The sequence below is a fragment of the Candoia aspera genome, chromosome 6 (assembly GCF_035149785.1).
Source record: "Candoia aspera isolate rCanAsp1 chromosome 6, rCanAsp1.hap2, whole genome shotgun sequence".
Taxonomy (NCBI): Eukaryota; Metazoa; Chordata; class Lepidosauria; order Squamata; family Boidae; genus Candoia; species Candoia aspera.
In genome coordinates, this window is record NC_086158.1 from 76,909,694 (window position 1) to 76,931,722 (window position 22,029).

Here is a 22,029-nt window from a genome sequence, read left to right on the forward strand (position 1 = left end):
TCCGGGAAATTGCCATCCTTAGTTCTGGATGGGGTTGCACTGCCCCAGACAGTGCGTAATCTGGGGGTTCTCCTGGACTCACGACTCCTGCTCGAAGAGCAGGTGGCAGTCGTGGCCAGGAGGGCCTTTGCGCAACTTTGGGTTGTGTGCCAGTTACACCCATTCCTGGAACGAGAAGCCCTCCGAACAGTCACTCGTGCCCTGGTCATCTCCCATATAGACTACTGCAATGCACTCTACATGGGGCTACCCTTGAAGAGTATCCGGAAGCTTCAGCTGGTCCAGAATGCAGCCACGTGGGCCATTTTTGGTGCCCCTAGGTCGGCACATATAACACCTTTGCTGCGTGAGCTGCACTGGGTGCCAGTTTGCTTCTGGGTCAAATTCAAGGTGTTGGTTATCACCTTTAAAGCCCTACATGGCATGGGACCAGGTTATCTGAGGGACCATCTCATCCCCATTACATCGGCCCGCCCCACCTGATCATCCAGAGAGGGCATGTTATGGACCCCATCCATAAGAGAATGGTGGGGTCCAGGAAACGTGCCTTCTCTGCAGTGGCCCCGCCCTTTGGAACATCTTGCCCCTGGAGGTGAGTCAGGCCCCTTCACTCCTGAGCTTCCAGAAGGCCCTGAAGACTTGGTTCTGCTGTCTCGCCTGGGGCAGGAAAGTGGGTAACCATTCTTGGGGGTGGTTCACACCCTAGAGGCCCTCCCACCAGCTTGGAATTTTATACCCTCTTGGATTTTATATGTATTTATTGCATTTTATAATAATTGTAATGTGTCTGGTTTTATGAGATTTTAACGTTTATGATTCTAGTTTGATTTTATTGTAAACCGCCCAGAGTCCCTCTTTTGGGGGAGATGGGCGGTAATTAAATTTGAATAATAAAAATAAATATGTCAATCCATGTCTGGGCTCAGAAATATAGTGTGTCAAGAAGGCTAGTATTTGGATGGGAGACCTCAAGGAATACAAGGGCTGTAGGCGAGATAAGGAAGCAAAGATATTGTACAAGAAGGCGCTGCATGGCAGACCACATCCATGTTGCTGTGAAGAAAGCTACAGTACATGAATGTGTCACCAGGGGATGATCTTGATTGTAATGGTATTGGAATCCAAATTATGAGTGCTTAAATACAGTAAAGACCAAGAAGCACTTTGAGATAAATTGAAAGTTTTAAATTTTATAAAAGGTTTTTTTAAATGCTGCAAGAGAGGTAAGATAATCTGGTGACAAGTTTTAAAGAAGCAAGTGCTCCAGAGGTAGAACATGGAGTGGACACCTTTTTGTTTCCCTCCTAGATGTAAAATGTCATGGACAAACCCTGTATTGAATTGAAATGAAAGGTCATTAATGTAGAATTTGGAGGCACCATAAAAAGCACCATGTCCCCAAGACAGATTCTATTTGCATGCTTCCTCCTTTAAAAAAAAATGGGAAAAATATCATGAGAATACTAATTTTATGAGAGTTTAGATAAAAATGCTGATATGTCACAAAATGGGTTCTTACACACTGATTTATTTAATGGTGTCCACACTGCAAAATCAAGTGACAGCACCCTGTGCTGGTCCCTGCTCTGGTTTTAGTGTACCGAATGGGTCCTCTGTACCCTCTGAGGGAATCTGATGATCTTAAAGTCACTCTTCCCTGGGTTTTGAACAAAGTGACAGTAGCAAAGGTGAGCCTTTAATATAATGTGCCTCTTCCCAAATATAGAAATTGAGCTGCCAGAAATTGAGGCAAGCAATATTTGTCTAGAAAATATCACAAAACAGCAGAAAGCAAACCACTAAAGACCAAAACGCCCAGATGCTACATTACATCTTGCTTCAAAATACTTGGCTTTCTCTAACAAAGCCAACTATAAGACATAAAGGTATTTTTTCCCCTTTAGGGTTCCTGTTCTTGACTTTTCATTATCCAAGATTCATTGTTAATATTAGTCAAATAAGCACAGCTTGATTAGTGTGGCGTATAGTTTACTGACCCTAACAAAAAAACAGCAAAACCATTAGATATAAATTTCTATTAATTGTGTATGGTGATTGATGAGTCTGATTTATTGGTTACCATTACTAATGACTGATTATTGATTCTGATAGTTAAAACTGGTAAAAGATTATATGTAGTATTAATCTGATGTTACTTTGAAAATTCTTGTTCAATTACACAGACTATAAATCTATTTTTATTTCTTTTTTGTTCCTTCCTTGATTTCATGTAGCCCTCCAAATGTTTCTTTCCAATAATAAACATAAACAATAATAGTAATAATGATAACAACAACAACCCCTCCAGCAGGAGGCCCACAGTTTCCTACCAGCATTAACCTAAAATTTTCAGACACAAAATCTAATAGAACAATGAAGAAAAGATTAATATTTACAGCAGTCAAGGCACAAACCATCAGTATTTTGTTGGAAGTAGTAATACATGTTTGCTACTTTTTTACTGGGAATAATAGTAAATTGTTTACTCATATGAAAGTCTTTACTAGTAAGTAAGGATTTGGTTTAACAAAGTTACAGTCTAACCTATGTCCTGTTTTTTGCATGAAAGTGCTGGAAAATTCACAACAGTTACAATTTATTATGCATGTTATGTGCAGAGTTTTTCCATCTTAAGACAGCTGTGGTTTAACTGATTATCAGTTTAGTGGTGTGATGTTTAGAAGTATTAATTATTTTACTGTAGGTAAGAATTTGGTTTCCAAATGTTATTCGGAAGTGCTATCAACGTGCTGTGATGCTAAGTGTAGATGAACAGTTCAAATCTTTTATATAAGTGGACTTTCACTACTGCTACTGAAAATAAAGAGTATATTATAACAACAGCTGTGTCTGCTTGGATAGTGGGGAAAAGAATCACTCATTGCTTTGGCTTTTTGTTTTCAGCTACTCCACCCTGTAGGGTTGCAGTCTATTATAACTCTCACCAGAGATGTAAGCCTCTTGCTGCGCTGTCTCTGAATCAGTGTTTACAGAGATGAAGCTCTTTGTCTTTCTCATTTTAATAAGTATTTGTTCGTCATCTGTAGCAAATGTTAGCACCTGGCTTTTAATTTATTACTTTTTTTAAAAAAAGAAAAAAGCCAAAGGGTTCTCCAAAAAAAAAACAAAAAAAACATGCAATGAGATGGGAAGGAATAATAATCACTAACAAGTTTTTTTTCCCATCTTTTTTTTTGGTCACTACATTGTTGTTGTTTTTTGTCACCACATATCACAAAGACTCAGTGAATTGGAGCTCATGCCATATTCACCCACTTGGTAGATTTTCTCACAATATATATCAGCTCAGTATGTACGGACTTGCTCTACTATTGCTAACGATTGATTATTGATTTCAATAATAGTTAAAGCTGATAAAAGAATATCCTTATGTGTAGTATTAATCTGATGTTACTTTGAAAATTCGCATTCAATTACACAGACTGTAAATCTATTTTTATTTCTTTTTTGTCCCTTGATTTCATGTAGCCCTCCAAGTTTTTCTTGTAAAATTTGATGATTGGATCATTGTTGGACTTTTTTTTTTTGGTCTCATACTTGCATTACTTGATATTTCACAACCCTGTCTTGTAATCTGAATGGAATGGAATTGTAATTCCATTCAGATTACAAGCCAGGGTCATGAAATATCAAGTAATGCAAGTGACTCTGCTTATGTTCCCAACTACCGAATCTCTCCTGGTGCTTTAGACATTCTCAAAGAAGCTTGGAGATGGCAGGGAAATGAGGAAAAATCAAATAGAAGCAGCTTTCTCTTTGAATTCATAGTAGAGAAGATAAACATTTCCGTCTGTCATAAGCTGAAGCAGACATAATATGGAACAATCTGTAATCAGATCTTCACTCTTTTGAAAAATGGCAATTAAGTTGGAGCTAGAGAACAAAAACTACCCATTTCCTAATTGTCTTGTGAATTGTTTTCTGCTTTATAGGCAAAGCATAAGGACAAAATCTGCTGCCTGCTTTGATCTCTAATACTTTTTTATTGCTGAAATTCAGTTTAAGTCATTCTGTGAAATATATTATTCACCTTTTGAGCTCGGTATATCAACATGTTCCTGTCATGAGTAAGGATGGCGAGCAGGGGGCTCCCATCCAGGCTGTAAAGTGCATGCGTAGTACTGAGGAATTAGGTGGTCATTCAAAGAGACACAGATCGGGCCCGCCTTAGTCTTTGGGGTTATATGTCTGGGTTTTTCCCACGCTTCTTCAGTTTGTTAGGATTTCCTGTTATGCAGCAGTAATAAAACACTAGAGACCTATTCCTTGTCTCAGTGTGGTTCCTGGCTGTTAGGACAGTTCCTAGTACCTTCACTCTTATTCTTTCAGTGTTGACCCTGGAGTTTTAAAAACAGCTGCACATTTGCTTAAAGAGATATAGAGTTTACTGTGTGATGGAAATCTTACTTTATAAAGTGAAGCCCTGTTCAGACATTTTGGTTCAGCTGTGATTGTACAGGCGCAGTGAAGGCATGGGTATTGGGGGATCTTTAAGATGAAATCAGTGCTGCGTCTAGACCGGCCTTTCTCAACTCTTTGACACTGGAGGAACCCTTGCAATATTTTTGAGGCCTTGGGGAACCCCTGAACATTTAGGCTCAAATATAGACCAGAAGTTACAAAATTATTATATTTGACAGTGTTCTTAAACTAAAAATAAAGAATAAAACTTACCTCTTTAATGTGAAGTTGCCCAAATTTGAAATATTTTTTTAAATAAATCATGCTGTCCCACGGAACCCCTAGTGACCTCTTGCAGAACCCTGGTTGAGAAACCCTGGTCTAGACCAATGTCTATATGTCCTCTACAAGGATTGCTATTTTTTGCTTAGGTATAATACCCGTACTGGTAATTCTTAAATCAAAACAGATGTTCTCTGACTTCTTGTTTATTTGTTGTTAATTATTTATGCTGCTGACTTCTGTAGACTCACAGCAGTTTACAATAGCTACATAGAACAGAATTAATTACATTAAAACTGAGTTAAGACTATCATCACTTAAAATATTTTTTAATGTACTTCTAACACTGTAATGCCAACATCTAGGGGTACATTCAAAAGGGTAAGTGTTAAAGAGAGAGCTGAACTCTGAGTTGATGTAAGAATAGCCCATGAAAAATGTTACTGTATCTCACCAATGACCATAATGAGCGTGGAGGAGAAGTCATATAGAAAAAGATGTTTTCCCAATGACGCTGACCCAAGTCATGGAGGCTTTCAGATGTAACAATCTGTACTTTACGATTCATTCAGAAATAAATTGACAGCTTCTAACATAGGTGAAATCTATACTAAATTCTTACCACTGACTTTTATACTAATTGAAGTTTATACTAATTGAAGTTTAGGATCTGAGGCAAAGATCATCCTATAGACAATGCATTGTTATAATCAAGCCAGGAAGCTATCAATGTATGCATTTCATTTTAAGGGCCCTTTTTCCCCAAGAAAGAGCACAGCTGGCATAGCAATGTAATCTGAAGCTTATGAAAGGTGTTCCTGTCATAATCTGGAGACCAGAGAGTTATACATAGCCAGAAGCATCTCCAAACTATATCCACTTCTTGTGGGGAAGTTAACCTCATGTAGCATAAGAAGATGTGCCACATTTAAGTTTCCTTAGAAGCTTTGGTTGTAAAGGGCTAAAAATACTTCAAAGTAGAAATATAAATATGGTATTTACAGAAATGTTCCAGAAACATAGACCATAGAAATATTCAGAATAATAGATTTATCTATGGAGATCCAAATTAGCTGGGATTTGCTATTTGTATCTGAAAAGCAAAAGGAAGAAGCAAAGACTGGGTAAAATGCTTGAGAGGGTTCACACATAAAGCTAAGTGTTCATATTTGGCTCAGCTTGGAGCTGCTGCAAGGATAGAGCAATGAATCAAAACCATCACCAGATGAGGAGCATCTGAAATCTGCAGGTTTATGAACTTAATTTGAAGTATCCAGATCTGTGCTGGAAGGAGTATAAGAATATATATAGGAAATGGAATATGGATAAGAAGTTTTATCTAAAGAACTGATATGCAGAACAGAAGGTAGGAGAAGGCATGTAAAGAGAACAAGAAAATAGAACAGGAGGATGGTTGCTAAAAACAAAGTGGATCATATTATTCCATGAAAGGTTATTAATGAGATTAGATGGAACTGCAAAGATGTTCAGTCAAACCAGTAGAAGAAGTAGGTCTCTGAAAGATTCAGACAATGAATTATTGCAATGATGCACAGGCATGAAAATGTCTATTGAGATTTTTAGCTCAATCAGTAGAAAGTAAAGGATGGATCTCAAAAATAGATAACGTGGGTTAGAATATTTCTATAATAATAGAAAGAATGAACCTAATCAAAGGTAATGGACAGAGAAAATGAGTAAAAATGAGTAAAAGTAAAAAGAATTAAGTTTTGATTTTGGCTTTTGGTGATTAAATGATTTGATAGAAATAATATTACTAAGGTTTAACTAACGGCAAGAGATTATATTCGTAAATGCATTTATATCTGTATTGGAGAAGGTTGGAAGTCCCTTTCTTTTTCTATCTTCTCTCCAATTCTGCACTTCTATAGTTTTCCTTTTTTCTTTAGTTGTTTTCTATCTTTTCTGTATTCTACATTTTGTATTTTAACTACACTTTGAAAAATTAATAAAGTTCTTGGGAAAAAAAGAAAGTAAAAAGAATAAAGAAAAGTAATAAATGAAGAAGAAAGAAAAAGAGAGAAGTAGAAAAGAAAGGAAAAGAAAAGAAAAGGTTACAAAGAAGTGGCTTCTGATCTTCTTAACAGCGGTTATATTTTACCCTCTCTCTCTAAGGTTACATCATAACTTCCTTCTTTTCATAATCTACCCTTTCTAATCATCAAATTCAAAAATCACAAGTTCATTTTTTTTCTTTTTTTCAGCAAAAAAAGTCCATAAGGGGTTTCCAGTCACTAATAAATGTAGCAGGTGATCTTTCTCTAAGCAAACAGTTAATTTTGCCATCCCTGCTAGTTCCATCATCTTCACCATTCCTCCATTGTGGGTATTTCAAAGTCTTTCCATTTCTGTGCACATAATAGTCTCACAGTGGTAATCATATATAAGAATAGTCTTACATGGCACTTTTCTAATTGTTTATCCATTAATCCCACCAAAAAAAGTTCTGGTTTCAGTTGAAAATTAATTTTTAAAATTCTTTGTATCATTATATATATTTGAACCCAAGATTTTCTGGCTTTTTTACAAGTCCACAAGGCTTGTAAAATGACCCTTTGTGTTGTCCACATTTCTAACATAAATCTGTAGTATCTTTACACATTCTAGACAATTTATCTGGAGTCATATACCAGTGGTACATCATATAAAAATTCTCTTTTAAGTTATTTCTTTTATTATTAATCTGTTAAGTCGTGTCCGATTCTTGGAGACTGCTTGGACAAGCCCCTGCAGTTTTCTTGGCAAGGTTTTTCAGAAGTGGCTCGCCATTGCCTCCATCCTAGGGCTGAGAGAGAGTGACTGGCCCAAGGTCATGCAGTTGGCTTTGTGTCTAAGGTGGGACTGGAACTTCCTGGTTTCTAGCCTGATGCCTTAACCACTACACCAAACTGGCTCTCTCTAAGTTATAACATAATGTAAATTTCAGTCCTTTTAACCACATATTTTCCCACTACTCCATCAATATGTTATATCCAAAGTTCTTAGCACATTTTATTGTCCAGTCTTTCACTTGTTCTTCTTTCATTTCAAATTTCAAATAAAAGCTTGTACATTTTAGTGATTACATGTTCATCATTTGTACTTAGTTCACATTCTGTCTTCTGCTGCTCAATTCCAAATGTCCTATTATGTACCTTAACTCTTCCTTTTAACTGTGCATACAAAAGCCACTGGGAACGAAATCCCTCTGCTGCCAGCTCTTCTTTTGGTTTTTTCTTATATTCTCCATATTCTTTTTGTTGGAATGCATGACTCTTCCAATGTTACTGGGTCACACTCCCATCAGCCACAGACATTAATGGACAAGAGTCACAACTGTTAGAAACTGTAGTCCAACAGCATCAGTTGGGTCACAGATTCACCATGTCTTGTTTGCAGAGAAAAAACATGCAAGATTCCCATATGTTGGAAAGGGAGAATTAGCATCAAAAGAAAATGTTCATTTCTGCAAGTGTTTAAAAAGTGTCTACATGTTAGCAGGGACATATAAACAATAAACTATGCTTAAATTTAAATAAAGGGCTAAAACAATTGAACAAAATAAATTTTCAGTAGCACTCTGGTGAGTAAATTTTTCTGCCCAAGTGATGTTTGCTTTAAATTTTAAGAAGTCATAGATCTGCCATTGCAACAATGGAAAAGCCATTAAATCCACAGATTTAAGACACTGAAAACATTAATATAAGACTGCCTCTGTAAAATGTGGAAAGAAGCAAAGAATTTTAGAAAATAAAAGGTTGCTATAAGAATATTCTAGAGCATAACAGTTTTGCAATCACTTTGAAACTTGATATTAAATTATTATTTATATTGGGGCCATTGTTCATGTAAGTAAATTGGGATAAATCTAAGGGGAAAAAAATGGACTTCCTCTGAATCTGGTTCTAGCAAGCAAACAAAATCTGAATTCTTATTAATGTTTAGTACTTGCTTCACCAAAGGCTGCCTAACAAGATCAACTGCTTTCTTTATTAATTCCATCTTTACAAAACAATTCCCATGTTGTTTAGGGAGAAAGGCCTTGGTTCCAGAGTAAAACACATGAACCTCCAGCTCAGTTTAGTTGAAAATTCAGGCCACCATGGGAAAAGGTGTAAATTTAAGATGACACTTCCCAAAAAATATGAGAGACATAAGACAAAAAATCCTGCACAATGCCCAGTGTCATCATTCTGTCAACTTGTGGTTATGGGTTCCAGCTAAGTCCAGTCCTGAAGATCCCCTCCTCCCCAACAATTTGCATTTATTTGTCAAGAGTTTTTGTGTATATTAGGACATCTGTCCATATTTACTAGGATGCAGAGTCCAAAAAGGGGCAAAATTAATAGCTAACAATTAAAATTAATTTTGTATAAAATAAGCCAGAATAAATACTTCCAGGGGTTGATCTTGACTGCTGATGGCTACATGGACAAAAGAAAAAGAAAAAAGGGAGGGGAGCTCAAAATTAACCGAAATAGGTAAGTACATTGGGATAGAAGGAAAGAATATCTTTTATTCTTCTTTTATTATGTGTGAGCCCTCTCAATTCACAAGTAAGTATTTGGGTAAATCAAATGAATATGATTCTATCCTTATGTTATTACTTGGATCATAACACATATACCTGAAAATCAGTTGCCTTAGTTTTAATAAGTTTGAAAGTACTATTAAATAAGCATTAGAATTATAAAATGTATATCCATTCTTAAAACTTAATTTTTCCTTAGAGTACAACATCTAAAGTCAAGAGTGCCTGCATTAGTTATTCTCTCTTAGGAACACAAGTCCTAACCATCTATTCAAACAAATCAGCTTCTATCATGACTGAAATTTTCATTATTCTAAACTGTAACACTCTGCTAGTTTTTAATATCTTACTTTTCAAATGATGATTTGCAAGAGCTGTAAATTTTAAAATGGACTGTAATTTCTTTTGATCCTGTCACAGATTTGGACTTCTTTTAAACCATTCTTTTCTCTATTAATGATTTTCAGCAGTAAGCCAGTGTATCTTGCTTAAGCTATCATAGCTAGTATTGTTCTCTAGAAACAGGCATATTACATTGGCTATTTTATTATGGTTGTGCATTATTTAGACAGAATCAGGTGAGAAAATAGTGAAATTGTGAATGGAACTCTGGGGAACCTATTAGACTTTGCAGTAAACTTTATATTCAAAAATGTCAAGCACTATTATGCATAATATAACTCCAAGATGCAGCAAAACAATGTTCTTAGGCATTGGATTTCCTTTCTCTTTCTGATTTCATGGTCTGTACATCTGATTAGATGGTTTTCTACTTTTTTAAAAAAGGTACTGGAATAATAATAAAAAAAGAATTGCTTTTGTAAGTATCTGAACAGTAAGGAAGCCATACCATGGCCCTTTTTATGTTGTTATTATTCATGACTTGAAGTATCCAGCAGAGTTGGATTGTGAATGGAAATATCCAACTACTTAAATGGATTTCCACTTGGTTTCATGTTGGTCTGGTTGTTTAAATATATTTTCCAGTGAGTTTGCTTCACTAATCACTCTCTTTATAGCAGTCTACCTATTGATGTAATATCATAAAGAACATATTTTAAAATTTAAAAGACCTGGTCTAAAAATCCCTCTTCATTAGTCGTACCATAATGAATAGAGCTGTACAGTAGTTTAGATTCAAAGGTGCTACGTTTCCTTGAAATCCGCAGCACTGTACACCCCTGTGAATGAATGAGATATCTTCCCAGTTTATTTAGCTCTGGAACTATCAGCATGACTGGTGTGTCACCTTGGCTTTCGTAGATTTCAGTGGCAAATTGAATTGGACAACTAATTGAGAGAAATAGCGGTGAGCTGCATTTAACTGCAGCTGCAAAATTTATAGAGTACATACAGTTTTTTCCCCCTTCTGTACTGCAAAAGTAGGACTGCTGTACACGTTTCTCATTTAATCTGGTGCATGATTAGGGACCTCATGGGAAAAGGGAAAAATGATTATTTTGTGGTTTCAGAAGTGGATTAAGAGAAACCTGCCAATAAGCCTGCTTAAATATACTTTCTTGCTGCTGCTGCTGCTGCTAGTTGAGTGACCAGTTTCTTTGCATTTAGCTATTTCAGATCAGTAACTTCATTGATGGACTTTTTCCCTGGAGATAGGCCACAGATACAACGATGTACAAATATGCTTGTCACCACAGCCACTTGCCACAGCAATCTAGTAATAGCTGAGGATCAAGGAACACTCTCAAGCTGCAGTTGGCCCTGCTTTTTCAGGTGTGGTGCAATCCCATCCAGAACAGGCTAAAGGAAAGTCCCCAGATCCAGTTTCCTATTGACCAAAAACACCTCTGTCATATCAATTTAATTTTGACTTGTTTCCACTTACAAACCTTGGTTTCCAAGATGTATCTTTGCAGATCCCATTTCTGCTTATTTTTATTTATTTATTACATTTATCAATAAGGACTGAATCAAAACATTCATAAATGGAGTAGATCTGTTGAAACTGGTAGAACTGAAGTTAATTTAACTTTACTGATTTCAGTAGGTCTTAGTTTAATTATCTCTAAACCTTGATCCAATCCATGACATGCCATTCTTCTTACTAAAGCATTCCTTTTATATACAGTAGCTTAGAATAAAGATACAAGATGACAGAATATGTGAAACAACTTTGTACCTTTGCATTTGTGTGCTATAGTCAGCTAACACTGAAATAGGTCTCCAAATATTCAGAAGAAATTGGACATATTTCCTATTTATAAGAGAAAATGTTTTCCAACATTTGCTCAAGAAGATATAACTGCCTGCTGTAAGAAAGGATCTTTCTTTATCATTGGCCATTACAAAGTTTATTTTGTGTTTTCTGAAGGTGATACTTTTCAGTGATACAAAATGGACTAACATTTTAGTGAGGAAAACCATTTTAAAGTATTTATAAAACAATATATCTATATCTATATATATCTATCTCAACACTATTTACATTGCCAGTGTAATTGGTCTTTCTAATTATTAGCAGCAGTGTAACAGTATAGAAGTTAGCAGTTTTTGAAATTTTGCTTTCGATGAACAGAGCTTCACCATGAAGAATACACTGATTTAATTTGACAGTTGCATTTGATTTACAACTCCTATACAGAAATGGCATGTTTTGTGGTGACATTAGCTTTCCTAGAATTTATATAGAAATAGCTCTTGTCTGGAGATGCATGTGGATCTTCAAGGGATGATATGAAAGGTATTGTTCTTTAATGAGATCTTTTCTTTTTCTTTCCTTTTTTTTTTTTTTTTTGAGTAATGTTGTTTAATGATTTTATTTGTACAAAAATGGCCTCTGGTCTTCAGTGGAAATGGCTTTTATCCAGTTACCCCTCAAGCCTAGCTGCCTTTGTCTAGGCATTTTGATCTGGAAGTAAATAGCTTTGAATTTGGTACAATTTACTGCCATTAAGCAATGCCACCAAATCATTTAACAAAGTATCCTTTACTGTGCAGAATAGATTCCCACTGGCCTTGCTGTCTGTGAATCTTCTCTGTCATAGTTGCTTTCCATCTCTTGCTGCTACAGGCTGGAATAGATCGATTCCCCCTGAAAAATTCTGCTTATTTTATGAAAACTCTTCTTTCCTCCCAAATGACTGAAATGTTTTGCCTGAGGAAAAACTAAGCAGTTGTTACTATGCCATATATTTATTGCTTTGCCATCTTTATCTTAACCCTTTTCTTTTCAAAGTTACTAATATCTTCAGTTTTTCAGTCCTTCAATGTGCCTGGTCAGATCTTTCTTCACCCTAGAGCTAGCGCTACCTGGTTCTGAAATGCATTCAATTTGCTGTTATGGTATATCTGTCAGACAGCTCTTATGACCTTAAAATTAATACTTCATACTCTCACCTTTTCTGCCTGTGAATTAAGACTTCCCTCCCACAACTCCCTTGTCCTGCAAGTAACTTATAATATCTGGTACCACTAAGTGACCACATATAGGCTACAAAAATAACAGCAGAAATATAGAAAGAATTGTGACTCTTTGCTGCTATCTATCTATTGAGATTCTGATTTTTGTAGCCCAGAACAATATGGGCTACAAAATGAAGGTTTGGGCTACAATATGGGCTACAAAATGAAGGTAAAGGATGAAGCTGATGAGGAAAGAACCAGCTGATCCCAAGCTAGATGGAACTTTGATGTAAACCCATATTAGCTGACTCCCAAGGTCTTCAAGAGAACAACCACGAACCAGTTAACTTGAAATTAAAGGAAAAAGCCTAGAAGTTAGCTGTGAAGCACAAATGTATATAAAGGCTTTGACCTTTTTCTCCCCATTGTTGTGGGTAAACTATCTGTTTATAAAGCTTCATTCTTGTCAGTAGTAAAGATTTAAATCTAGCCAAGTTGTGTTGGAGAATCTTCCATGAGGTTAAGCCAACTGATGAATATAGGATTGTGTGCCTGATTTTACTAAAATTTACTGCTAACTCCTGGTCTGAAAACTGACAGAAAACTGAAAACTGAAGAACCTAAAGTTCTTCAGATCTTGCTCAATTACAGTTCCCAGCAGCCCCAGCTACCATTAGCTTGCCGGTGATATAATTCTTCCAATTATATGGCAGACAGGAAGGACCTTCCTTCATTGAGCAAATGCTTGAGGTTGTTTGCGCTGTCCCACAGTCTGTAACTATTCCTCCCTATATGGCACAACTATGATAGTTTAAATGGACTTTGGCTGACTCTATCTTTACCATTTTGTTCTAGCTGCAGCCGTGAAGTACACTGGCTCGAAAAGGGGAGATATGAATATTTAGGAAAGCTTTGGAGGCAAGAAGTGTTGGTGTGAATTGCAGCTTTTGTAGTTCATAATTCATACAAGCTACTTTCTGGCATTTCTTCTGTCTTCTGCAGACCCCAAATATTAGGTGTATATAGGCAACTTCAAAGGCAGAAACTTGCTTGTGAATTCTTCTACACTACAAGTTTAGCTATTTTCTTTTTCTGGAAAGCACTGGGGATTTTTTTCGGGTCTCTGACCTTTGTCTTCTTACTAACAATATCATATACTTTCTGGAAGAACCAATTGCAATTTTTAAAATCTTCCCTTTCCTTTTTAGTTACAGTACATAGAATAGATCCATGTAGCGGCTTTAGCAGCCATATATTTAATAACAAATTGTGCAATACTTTATATAGCTTATAAATTAATATACAGTATATGTATAAGTGTGTGTGTGTGTGTTGTTGCTGTTGTTTATGGACTAAGGGAGAAGTTGTTAGAAAAAAGTTATGTAAGAGTTAATGTAACAAATCAGAAAAAAAAATATTGAATAGAGCAGGACATTTTTGGAAAGAATCTGCAGTACTTCAGTGGGATTTTCAAAAACCTTGTCCAAATAACTTTTATATCTACTGTGAATTCTTAATATTATATAAGACCTCAGTAATCTCAGACAGTTGCGTCAAACTCATACCCAATCCTGTTGACTAAAATATTCATTCTAAAAAAAAAATTAATATGGTAAACTAGTTTATCTTTATTTATTTATTTGTCATATTGCTCTACCACCCATCTCACATGCAACAACTCTGGGCAGATTACAGATGATAGAAATGACAAATTGGTAAAAGCACTACAATATACATATACATATAAATACTGATACAAATATAAAAATACAAAATATAAAATTCAAAATGGCAAATAAGATCTTATTCTTGGCACCATCACGGTGCCAACCACCCCCATGAATGGCTATCTCCCCTCCCATCCCAAGCAAAGTGGCATAACCATGTCTTAACCCCCTTCTGGAAGGCTGGGAGAGTGAGGGCCTGTCTTACCTCCAGGGGTAACTTATTCCAAAGGTCAGGTGCCATGGCAGAGAATGCCCTCCTGGATCCTGCCAGCTGGCAATCCCTCATGGAGAAGGTCCATAACATGCCCTCTCTGCCTGAGAGGGTCAACGTAGCGGGGGTGAGGCGGATCCTCAGGTAACCTGGACCCATGCCATGTAGGGCTTTAAAGGTGATAACCAACACCTTGAACTGGACCTGGAAGCAAACTGGCACCCAATGGTGTTATATGTGCCCTCCTTGGGGCTCCTAAGACTGCTTGCAAGGCCACATTCTGCACCAGCTGTAGCCTTCAGATACTCTTCAAGGGTAGTCCCATGTAGAACACATTGCAGTAGTCTATGCAGGAAACGACTAGGGCCAAGAAGGTGACTGGCCCAAGATCACCCAGCTGGCTTTGTGTCTAAGGCAGGACTCACGGTCTCCCGATTTCTAGCCCAGTGCCTTAACCGTTACACCAAACTGGCTGTCTAATTTATATTTATATTGGGATCATTCATGTAGTATCAGTTTTATATACAATTGTTATTGTGAATTTGATACTAAAAATTAGATTTAGGTAATTAGCAGAAGCTGAAGTCTGATCCTTCAGTATGAGTACTATCCAACCCCATCTCCCTGAATAAATATATCTCCCAATGGCATTGCGGAAGATTCACTGAGTTCACTCCTAGGTCTGGAATACAAGCTTTTATCTGGGAGAACAGCTAAAGATTACTCCAAAATGAAGATAAAACTATTTTCCCTGGTGCTTCTTCCCACTCCAACACCTCCAACTTGCTGGGATTAAGCTTTAGTTGAGACAATCTTATCCAAGTGTCTCGTCTCATCTCATCTCATAGCTATAAAACTCAGGTTAATCACTGTGGTAGTGTTGGCAGTGGTTTCTATATTTATCTCTGTTTCTATCTGTTTCTTAGGTGATGGGTAAAGGATAAAAAGAATCAGGGGAATAAAAAATATACATATTTGCTTTTGGTGTGGAATATATTCATTTGTTTTTAGAATAAAAAAAAAATTAAAAATTCCATTCAGTTGAGCTCAACTCCTGGTCACTTCATAGATTCCTCCATGTAGCATTTCTAGCAGCAATACAGAAAAAAATCACCTTCAATTATGCTTTCCTGGCTTACAACCCTGGTATTTTCATCCAGTACTAACCAGCTCCAACTCTGTTTAGCTTTTTGAGAACGCCTAACTTTAACTTATTGGTAGCATCCAATTAGAATAAAGCTATGGTTCTGAATAAGGTCACTGAGTTATAGCTAAAGGAAAAGAAGATGACATTTTAATGACTTGCCTCACTAGAGTATGACTTTAGAGAGGTTTCTGGGTATCATTAAAAATAGCTTTAGCCTCAGACCTGTAAGCTGGCTGGAGTAGCACACACCAATTCATAAAAAATGAATCTGGTCTACAGTATGAAAATAAATTAGCCTTTTACTTGTGTTTTACAAACAGCTTTCTATTACATATATACTCTACAATCATTTTGTCATTTTTCAACCTGGAGTAGCAGCTTGCAAAAAATAAACCTTTTACTTGCACGGGCAAACATAATTTTTGTGTTGCGCAATTTTGGTTCTTTTCTTCAGATGGCACTATTTTCTCTTTTTATTTATTTATTTTTAATTCAGGGCCCATGCTGGCAAGTTGTCACATACAAATATAGATGCTGCCCACTTCATTCTTCATACTGTTTTAATGTCCTTAAAAATTACTATATTCTGGCTTTAGATTGTTCTCTGAGATAGATTATCAAATCTCACCCTTTTCACAGTATTCAGAAGCAAATTTACACAGCAATATTTTAAATCTGAATTTTACTGGAGAGAAGAAATGCTCTGAACTTTGAAATAAAAATACCTATTTTTATTTTTACATGATTCTAAAGGAAAATTTTACTTGATTTGTACTGAATCTCTGACAATAATCAAAATTAATACTGAAACAAAATGAAGTGAGGTAATGAAAGAGAAACATGAAGGGACATACATATACCTTGAAGTGACCCGAGAAACTTGAGAATGACCTTCTTTGCTCAGCTTGCTAAATTATGGCATGGCTAGATCTAGAAAGATCTACAAATCTAGACCATCATGTAAAGCAGTGTTTCTCAACTTCAGCATTTTTAAAATGTGTGAGCTTAAATCTTAAATCAATTAAATTAAATCAATCTTGAAGTTGTTGAGGTTGAGAAACACCGGATTAAACCATGGTTAAAATATCTTAATCATAAGTTATACCCATGATTTGTTATAAACTTACCTCAGCCATGGATTCATATGATTTCTGAACCCATGGACGGGAGAGGAGGGATGTTTATTTTATTTTATTTTATTCCGCCTTTATTATTTTTATAAATACCTCAAAGTGGCGAACATACCTAATACTCCTTCCTCCTCCTATTTTCCCCACAACAACAACCCTGTGAGGTGGGTTGGGCTGAGAGAGAGGGACTGGCCCAAGGTCACCCAGCTGGCTTTCATGCCTAATGCAGGACTAGAACTCTCAGTCTCCTGGTTTCTAGCTTGGAGCCTTAACCAAGTTGCGTTCAATAAAGGCATGTATTGAATGCATCTCCTAGAAGTACTGAAGCATCCATTTTCTCTGGATGCCTCACATGGCTGCTTCAAAGGCTGTCGATCAGTTATGTACCAAATTGTTGTCTGTGTATTCACACACTCAAAGAGGTTAACTGAGGAAAAAAACCCAGGCAGCCTCATTGAGCCTCTTTGAGGATGTGGCTATTTTAATGGTTCTTCTGAATGATTTGCACAGCTGTTGTAATCATTACACGTGATAGACTACAAGCCAATTTAATCTGTCTTTAATAAGTAGTCCATAGATGAGCTGTATTGGCATACGGTTGTACAGAAAAGCAGAAGGCTTGTTTCGGGCAGAAAGCACATTAGAAAGAATTCCCTGGGGTTTCTTGTGAATGACATAATAAAACAAATGTCAGCGCAGCAGGCACCATAGAGCAGTGACCCTCTGAGATGCTTTTTATGATTGGGAGAGAAAAGGAAGTAATATTTCATACACTTTTGCTGATCAAGGAGGTATGAATGACTGTGGGTTATCGCTTCTGCCTGCTTCCCCCTAGAGACTATTTTGGAGATAGATAATATCTTCACAGGCATTGATAAGGGCGCATGAATCAAACTGTAGCACATAACATTTACTTTCTAAGCATTTTAGTCTCTTGTATCTAGTATTGATACCCTAATCATTCACATTTACAAGCTTGTAAATTGTAAGTTTATAGACGTCCATTTACATTTAGGAATTCTAACACACACTCAGTTGAACTTTCTATGGCAAGTTCACTCCCCATTTCTGTCTGACCAGCAAGGAAAAAAAAAACTTCCTAATTATTTTGAGTTATAAAATTGTAATAAAATATTGCCATGCAAACTTTAAACATGTATTCGGAGATCCATTGATCTGGAGATGGGAGAGAGCAAAAAAGAGTTAATATTCACTACCCATTTCTTTCATCACACTCATGTCTGTAGAAGCTTTCCTTATTATTCCTATTTAAAACAGCTCCATTCATGTACCTGTTACTGTATCCATTAGCTTTTCTGTTGGGTAAAGTCTAGTTTCAGAGTAAAACCTTACAGAGAAGCTGCTAATACTTCTCTATTTTATGTATATTTCTGTCTGGCAAAGTACAAGTAGAATATACATTTTAAATTCAGAAGTGTTTATTATGGATGCCCATAGAAGTAGTTATCGAGATGCTTCAAGGACTTTGGGGTAATGGTTCTAGTAATGACCATTAAATGCAGAGCTGTTTCTCTAGGAGAAGAACCATCATAATATGGAAATACAGTGGTACCTTTCCTGGGGAGAACTAATGAAAGGAAGGCAGTCTTCTACCTATTTCTTGTTCCCTCTGCGTCCACCAGCCACATAGTTTCTTACCTGGAATCTAAGACAGATTTAGAGTTAAAATCTAAATGTTTTAAAATTACTTTAAGGACAGAAGATTTAGAATTAGCCAGGGAACACAAATGCTTTATTAATTTGTGGATTTATTTAAAGTTTAACTCACCAAATCACCATTATTATGACTGGATTATCATTTTTGTACAGAAAAAGAAAGTAATACATCAAGCTACAGTAATACATCAACCCTAATTCTGCCCTGCAAATGCTCTTATTCACATTGTATTAAGACACATGCTTTGGAAAAAATGTAATCTGTAAACTTACACTTTGTTTTTGATTCTATTGAGAGCCAGTTTGGTCTAGTGGTTAAGGCAACCGGCTAGAAACCAGGAGGCTGTGAGTTCTAGTCTTGCCTTATGCATGAAAGCCAGCTGGGTGACCTTGGGCTAGTCCCTCTCTCTCTCAGGGTTGTTGCTGCAGGGAAAATAGGAGGAGGAAGGAGTATTAGGTATGTTCCCTGCCTTGAGTTATTTATAAAAATAACAAAGGGGGGATAGAAAATAAATAAATAAATAAATAAAATAAAATATAATAAACCCAATCTAAAATTATCCCAAATTATTTGGGGATAATCTTTCATTTGTGATAACCTCATAGCTATGAAACTGATTATTTTTCCATTTGGTGTGTGTGTGTGTGTGTGTGTGTGTGTATGAATGGATGGATGGATGAATAGATAGATAGATAGATAGATAATCTGTCCCCTCCCCTGACCTGAAGTGATTTATTGAAGAATGCATGAAAGTTTTCTCTATTTTAAAGAAAAAAGTTATACGAAACATTTGGCTTCATTTCTTGATTGATTTAGACAATCAAGAAAAAAGAAACAACATGACAAACTCCACTGGCAAATGTCTAAGTGATTACTTAAGCCAGCTTTAAACTCATGACAGCAGACTTTCTGAGTTCATTCTGTATTCATTTGGTCATCTTACATGCCCCTCAGAGTATTTGCTATGCAGCACCATGCATCTGGTGATGCATTCATTCAGGGTACTGAAAATCCCAGCGTGAAAAGATAAATGGCAATCAAAACATCTAATGCAGACAGCTTCCAAATTGCATATGAAATCATTGGAATGTTTGGCTGTTTTTTTGTTAAGCCTCTTGTGCTGTGTGTCTATTCATGTTTTTTTGAAAAATTCCATCCTCTGCCTGTCCTCCCCCCATTTCTGATGCATTAGGCAATTTTCTTTCAAGGAGCAAAAAAATGATGATTATGGTGACAGTGATGGTGATGATGGCAAAAATAATATTCTTAGGGTAGGAAAAACCTAGCCTCGTTTAAATTGTTATATTAAATTTATTGATATATATACAGGATAGATAGATAGATAGATAGATAGATAGATAGATAGATAGATAGATAGATAGATAGATAGATAGATGGATGGATGGATGGATGGATGGATGGATGGATGGATGGATGGATGGATGGATGGATGGATGGATGATGGATGGATGGATGGATAGATAGATGATAGATGATAGATGATAGATGGATGGATGGATGGATTGATGGATGGATGGATGGATGGATGGATGGATGGATGGATAGATGATGGATGGATGGATGGATGGATGGATAGATAGATAGATAGATAGATAGATAGAACCGCTTTGGTGGGATGGTAACAGTGTTCCGTGCTTGTCATGCCGGCCACATGACCGTGGATGCTTCTTCGGATAGCACTGGCTCTTTGGATAAGTAATAGAGATAAGCACAGCCCCCTAGAATCGGACATGACTATGCAGGGGAATCTTTACCATATGTATGTATGTAGCATTCCATTTCTTCTTTCCTCAGAGTAACACCAATAACCAAATGGGACATACGAAAATGTCAGGGGCTCTTCGGATCTCAGACAGAGCCTTTTGCAGACCTTCTTTCCTGAGATCCTTTCTGCTAAAGATAAAATCTGGGATCTTCTGAATGCTGTTTTATGGCCTCTTACTAAAAGAGACGAAATAATTCCCTGGAGTTCTTATTCACTGGAATCACAAATGCTAATTCAAATATGCTTGTGGTCTTTTTAACAAAATATGTGCAGAAGACTTCCATTTAGTAGGACAATTGTTCCAATTTGCTTAACTAGTAGTTGCTTCAATAGAAAAACTAGAATTGGGCATTCTTTCCTTCATTTCTGATTTAATGGATTGTTCATTTTTTATTTTATGGTTGCAAACCTAAATGCATTAACCTGCAAGTCAGCCTCATGAGATGCAGTGAAATCATCTTCTCTGTGGTTATGGATACAAATGCATAGTAATAATATAACCCAATTCTGTCTATGGTTATTCAGCATTAAAGTCTGTTAAATTAAATGGAACTTTCTTTGTAATATGCATGCATAGGTTAGCTGCCTAGGGTTGCAATCCTATCTTCATTTATAAAAGAAGGAACTGTTGTTGTTGTTGTTGTTAGTTGCTGTCGGAATAAATCCCATTAAATACACTGACTCGTACTCAGCATTTCATTCATTTCTCACTGTATGTGATCTCCAGCCAACAAATCACCTCAGTGGCTGTACTTAGCATGTAGACCAATTTATCAAAACCATTCTTAAAATGACATGCTTGGAACCACAAATGCATCTTGAGCCAAACAGACTTTCTGAAATAAAACATATTCTAGAAAATATATTTGATTACACAGTTAGTCTGAACCCATTTAATAACTGAGCATGTGCTTAACTGTCTGAAACTTAAAAGAGCTCGTCTTTGGCTGGATCGTCTTGATAACCTAAACCAAATAATGCATTTGGGACTGATTTGTTTTCTGATTTCTAAATACTGAAGGGCATAGACATCATCTTAGCCTGTTACAATCAGAACAATGAAGTCTAAAATCTATTTTCTAAAATCTCAACCAACAACAGCTAACAGCTTGGACAGGAAGGTCTGGAGTGGAGAAAGTGTGACTAGATTGCATGTTCCCTCCATAGGTTTTTGAACACCTGAAGATAAAAGAGAGTGCCTAAAAGATTAATGTGAAGTGATTGGTTTTGGGTATTCATTAAGAAAATTATATTCCTGTCTGTTTTTTTAAGACATGATTTCTCCATAAAATTGCATCCAAATTTAGGATGAATTATTTAAATCAAATTATAATGATGAATTTATGTATACAGACCATAATATTAATTGCCCAGTAGATTTTGTTTCTCTTTTCTTGATTTGAAAACATAGAAAAAGCAAATAATATTTTCATGTTTTTCTCATTTGTTCTGCAATTCGCAACGTTTTTCTTAAATAAAAAAAATTGCTAATCAAAATTCCCCTTGTCTTGTTATATTTTCCAGCTCTCGTAAATGTGAAACTTTGGGCTATTGATCGGCAATGTTTTCAAACAATAATGATGAGGACTGGCCTCATCAAGCATACAGAGTATATGGAATTTTTAAAAAGGTATGGCACTGGTTTATTTGTTTGTCTTTTGGAAGCACACTAAATTTACTGCCATTCTTGGGGAATTTTGTTTGTATATTTTTGTCTTGTTGGAAGTGGGCTTGCGAAAGCAATGTAATGAG

At 36.2% G+C, this 22,029-nt stretch overlaps 1 protein-coding gene across 2 annotated transcripts in view; it reads left to right on the forward strand.

Annotated features, from left to right (window-relative positions):
• The window catches only part of PRKG1 (protein kinase cGMP-dependent 1), a 776,897-nt gene that overhangs the window by 525,795 nt on the left and 229,073 nt on the right, over positions 1-22,029 (forward strand). For both annotated transcript variants that reach the window (XM_063307452.1, XM_063307451.1), the window contains exon 4: positions 21,802-21,907. In XM_063307452.1, the coding sequence (XP_063163522.1) occupies positions 21,802-21,907 (106 nt within the window). The remainder of the gene's footprint in view (positions 1-21,801; positions 21,908-22,029) is intronic.